The 5,230-nt window shown below is 36.8% G+C and overlaps 1 protein-coding gene across 1 annotated transcript; it reads left to right on the top strand.

Moving 5' to 3' along the window:
* Nucleotides 1-3,081: 3,081 nt before the first annotated feature.
* Nucleotides 3,082-4,029, top strand: LOC128859138 (salivary glue protein Sgs-5-like). Its single transcript, XM_054095891.1, has 3 exons — nucleotides 3,082-3,509; nucleotides 3,574-3,756; nucleotides 3,815-4,029. The coding sequence occupies exons 1-3, from the start codon at nucleotides 3,263-3,265 to the stop codon at nucleotides 3,847-3,849; spliced, it is 465 nt and encodes a 154-aa protein (XP_053951866.1). The 5' UTR covers nucleotides 3,082-3,262; the 3' UTR covers nucleotides 3,850-4,029.
* The last annotated feature ends 1,201 nt before the right edge of the window (nucleotides 4,030-5,230 follow it).

Below are 5,230 nucleotides of genomic sequence, written 5' to 3'. Positions count from 1 at the left end.
CAAGACGAACAGTAGACGAATATAACTGACGATTGAGCTTATTGCTCATGACGGCTTCCAGACGTAATTACCAAAACGGTATCCCTGTAGGATGAACCGTCGGACTTGAGGTGCTTTTAGTGGCGTTAAAGTCCCACACTGACTAAGGCTTTCAAGGTGGTCATAAGTGATCGCTGAGCATAGATAAACAAAGAAATATCTTTAAAACAGTGTGTACAGGTGTAGTTTACTGGTGGGACCAAAATGGAAGACGGCGGTGCCAAGGCTGGAGTTGTCGGACCACACTTCAAGAAGGCAAGCGCAATGGGAAAAACGACTTCCATTTTTTAGGCGGAGCTATGTGCCAGGGAATGTCTTCGTGGAGGCGCGCGAATTTTATATTTGATTATGGCAAAAGGGTTTTAAAAAAACACACAGCAGTTGCTTGACCTGAAGCTTTCAGTCACAGACTAACTTTACTAACTTAACATCAACAAATTTTATAAATCGTACTTTTGTAATACGAAAATCGACGCTCTGTAAAAAGTGTTCATCGCGCGCTGAGGTCAACTTAACCGTCCCACCGAAGATCCGCATTTTGGGACCCGAATTTTGTTCAGCGATGATACCCGTTTTTGGCTTAATGGTTACGTCAATAAGCAAAATTGTCATATTTGGAAGAACAACCATTACATCCCTTGGAAACAACTGTTTGGTGCGGTCTATGGGCTGGAGGAATCATCGGTCCATAGTTCTTCAAAGTCGAGCCTGGCGCCTATGTAACATTCATTGGCGAACTCTATAACGCCATGATACACGACTTTTTTATGCCAGAAATTTAAGCCCGTGATCTTCACAACATTTGATTCCAATAAGACGCCGCTACTTGGCATACAGTCAGTGAAACAATGGATTTACTGCGCCATCGTTTCGATTAGCAATTTATTTCTCGTCTCGGACCAGTGGATGGGCCACCAAGATCGTGTGATATCACACCTTTGTACTTTTATATGCAGGGGTATGTGAAGTATAAATGCTTTGTGGATACACTAGCTTTCCGGCACTGGAGTCCAACATTACTAAAGTTATTCACGAGATACCGACCAAAGCCCTAAATTATGGAGCAGTTGTCGCCAACATTTGAAGGGGATTTTCATTAAAAAATAAAAGACTAAAGATTGCTCAATCCATTTCAATTTTCTTTGATTTATTTGAATTAAATTCCGACACCTCTAAACTGATAACCCTTTATAATTCAGCCCCTCTCAAGGGTGCCCTTATTTCTTTGAAAGCATACGTTTTTCTTCATACATATGTATAAACATTTGTTTTAGTTCAGTTAGTTCTTTGTTTACAGTAGAAGCTCGATTTTCGCGACTAATTAAAAGCTCGAACTGTATTTGTTGTTTTAATTTTCGCGATAATGGGACCCACAATGAAATCAAAGTGAATTTAATAATAAAACAATAATAATTACGAGAACCCAATTGTTTTTTTTAAATCCAAGTTATTGTAAAAAAATATTGAAAAATTCACATATTCACATTCATTAAATGGAAAGTAGTTTGAAATTTTAAGTTGCTTTTTATGCAAATAACTGCTCAAGATAACTGACGACTGCCCCTACAGGTATAGTGCCGACGTAGGCTTAGTGATTACGAATTCCGAGATGTTTTAGTCGATTGTTCAACAACTCGATGGTTCTCCATATTTCTCTCGTACACGAATGGTCAATCACAAATAGCCAAACATTAGTTAAAGTAACACCGAAGTGGATACAATCGACTAAAAGATCTCATGCTCGCTCTTAGCCAACGATTGTTAAAATACATATATCGCGTATTCTCGCTGCCGATCCGTTGTAGGTTAGCTTAAATACTATTAATTAAGAAACAATAAGGGGATTCACTTAGTCACATAAAGTTAAAGCCATGAGGCAAAGTCTTAAAAAATTAATTCACAGTTGTGAACACGCCTCTAATTTTGCTGTCTATATCTAAAACTGTACCTGCGTAAAAAATATTTGCATTACACAGCAGAAACTTACATAAGACGCAACTAGATGTTCGTTTAAAATAAAACAAGTAAAAATTTCACTATTTTTATTCAAAACACGGCTCTTAACAATTATCTATATGTGAAAAATGACATCACTTAAATGTTCACCACCGTCTACAGGTAAATTCCGCCAAATAGTCGATTCATGAATGCCTAATTCTTGAGAACATCGAGATATCGATGTTGAAAGTTTTTGGTCTGCCATTCTATTTTCTATGCTGAACAGAACCAGTTTTTCAAAGTTCTTCATCAAGCTTTGAATTGTCGACTCATTCGGATGATTATTTTCTCACGAATTTCGCGATATGTTTTTCTTGAAGATCGACCATTTTGATAATAAGTTTCAATAATTTTAACGCGTTGTTCTCTCGTGGAAAATTGTACATCTGTCTACTTGAAAAAAGTCAAAGATGATTTAAAACAAAGGCACCGTCTAGGAATTATTTACTACTGATATCTAAGCATCACTTTTGAAAGACCATTTATTTATAACAGTCCCAAATTCCTTTGTCTAAACTTTACTTTACTTGTCAACTACAAGCAGATTTCCTTCAGGCTCTCTATAACACAATTTAATAATTATTAGTTTTTAAGACATTAGCGATTCCCTCTAAAAAACAACAATGCATTGTTTTTTTTTTGAGACACTTTAAACCCGGAAATTCGTTAAGGAAGTACGGGAAAAACGTAAATATCAAAAGTAGCAAAAGTGCAAAATTTATAAAAAAGGGCCCAATTGCTCCGATTTCGCAAAAGTTGGTTGTAAAAGCATTGGCTATCAAATATGGCCAGATTGCGGCTTAAAGTTAGATCTGCACATCAAACTTTAGTTTTGGCTTTCAACAGTTTTCTGCAGTTGTGTCTTTCAAGACTTCATTCAGCTGACAAATCGTATAGCTGAATCAAGCGCTGAATGCCCTAACGTCAGTAACGCAAGATATGAAGTTCTAGCTTTAGTCACACAACGGTAACACTAAGAGTACCTGAACGTGTAAATGCACCGTTAGGATAGCTTCTGTTTACTTAATTTGCTGTTGCTTTTCAATACAAATTTTTCACTGAGCGAGCAGTGAAGTAGCGAATTGAAAGCGGCTTTTATTTTCTAACTTATTTTTCATTTTAGTGATAAGAGATAGTTCAGTGTTTGTGATCAACTGTTAGTTGGTAGTTCATCAGAATACTTGTAGTTGTTCAAAAAAAAAAAGAAAAGTAAAATAGAATAAAAATGTGCACCTATCGCAAAACGGCAGTACTTTTGCTCTCACTGAACTATTTCGCTATAGTTGCCGATTCGCACTTGGCTAACGTGAAAGAGCGTGTTTGTCCGGAGCGATGCAATTTTCAATTCAATTGTGATCCCTACTACAGTGGGCCCCCCGTGTGGGTAATTGTCGATGATGTTTGCAAACTTTTCAAAACGGACTGCCTTTTCGCCACCGTCAATTGTCAACGTCAAAATGAATGCAAGCCAAGTGCGTGAAATTGTCGTTTTTTTCTATTTTTCTTACTTTCATTCATTTCATTTATTTCCTCTAGGATTGACTACAACATTTCAGCAAATATGCCAAGCGAAGTGCATGGATGGGTGCGAAAATGCACCGAGTAAACCGGTTTGCGCTGCTTTTCCTTATGTGACAGTGCATGGCGATCGCAATGATGGTATGATAACCTTTAGAAATCAATGCGAGTTGGACAAGTGGTCTTGCTGGAATTCCAAAGGTATGGATGGCATTAACTTCTTGCGAATGTTTGTATAAGTTTTGGATTTTTTATACAGCTTATCTGCAAGTTATCGAGGGTCCTTGCTTCTAAAATACTTTGATAGACACATCTGGATTTAAAATTATACTTTTTAATTTGTAATGAGTTTTTGTAGGAAATTTTTGTGTAATCTTGATTAAAATTAATCGTCTGATGAAATGTGATTGTAAAGTGTTGGGCGTTTGATGTGGGTGATGTACAGAGAGTAATAAAATATGTATAATACGACTATTTTTAAAAAGTGTATCTCTTCGTTTGTCCTTTTCCATTTTATTTTTGGAAAGGATGAACTGAATTTCACGGAACTTTCACTGATAGAGCGAGAAATATTCTGAACCTGTTATACTAAAGATATTACTTCACAGGTGGTACCAACGCCAAAATATTTGGTATGATTCTGGTTTCGAAAAATAGTATTTTTATTCGCTATCAATTCAAATTTAGAATATACATGGTGGTGCAAAATAAATCAATTTTGTTTGTGAATAACTTCTTTAGGTAGGTAGATAAGTGAAGGAGATAGGCGGCTACCGTAGCCGAATGGGTTGGAACGTGCCTACCATTCGGAATTCAGAGAGAACGTTGGTTCGAATCTCTGTGAAACACCAAAATGAAAAACAAGATTTTTCTAATAGCGCTCGCCCCTCGGCAGGCAATGGCAAACCTTCGAGTGTATTTCTGCCATGAAAAAGCTCCTCATAAAAAATATCTGCCGTTCAGAGTCGGCTTGAAACTGTAGATCCCTCCATTTGTGGTAAACATCAAGACGCAACTGCAAAAACTAAGAAATCTGCAAATTTTACAGATTAGAGAATGAACTGCAGGGAACATTCTTGAGTATTGCTCTAAAATGATACTCATAAATGGAAACAATACTAGATGATCATCTAAAGATGAACGGCACGATGGATTCCAAGGAATAAGAGTCTATACTAGGAAGTCCAATCGGAAGTGGGATTAAAGGACATTATCTAAATTCTAGAAGGAGATAAAAGGATTCTAAGACTGCAGTGCTCCATATTTAATGTATATAATTGGCGCTTTGTTGGGTGTTTGGCAAAGTTCCTCATTCTATTTGTGGTCTGCGTCTTGATACTTTTCCCCAAATGGAGAAGCTTACAGTTTTGCGCCCCCTCCGAACGACAGATGTTTTTTTATAAGTAGATGCATTCGGTAGTTTACCATTGCCCGTTGAGGGGCGACCATTATTAGAAAAGAACCTTTTCTATCATATTGGTGTTTCATGCCGGGTTTCGAAAAACGAACACTCCCAAATGGTAGTGTCTCGAACAAACCCGTTCGTCTATACTACGATTAATCAATTATGGGGATAAAATTAAAAAATATATAAATAAAAAAATACTAAAATTCAAAATATAATTTAGCTGAAAACGTGAGAATCAGATTTCCTATAGGCCTTTGTTTTTTCATA

This window comes from Anastrepha ludens, chromosome 2 (assembly GCF_028408465.1).
Source record: "Anastrepha ludens isolate Willacy chromosome 2, idAnaLude1.1, whole genome shotgun sequence".
NCBI classification, from domain to species: Eukaryota; Metazoa; Arthropoda; class Insecta; order Diptera; family Tephritidae; genus Anastrepha; species Anastrepha ludens.
The sequence above is the reverse complement of the archived record's forward strand: the minus strand, read 5'-3'. Positions and strand labels throughout refer to the sequence as shown.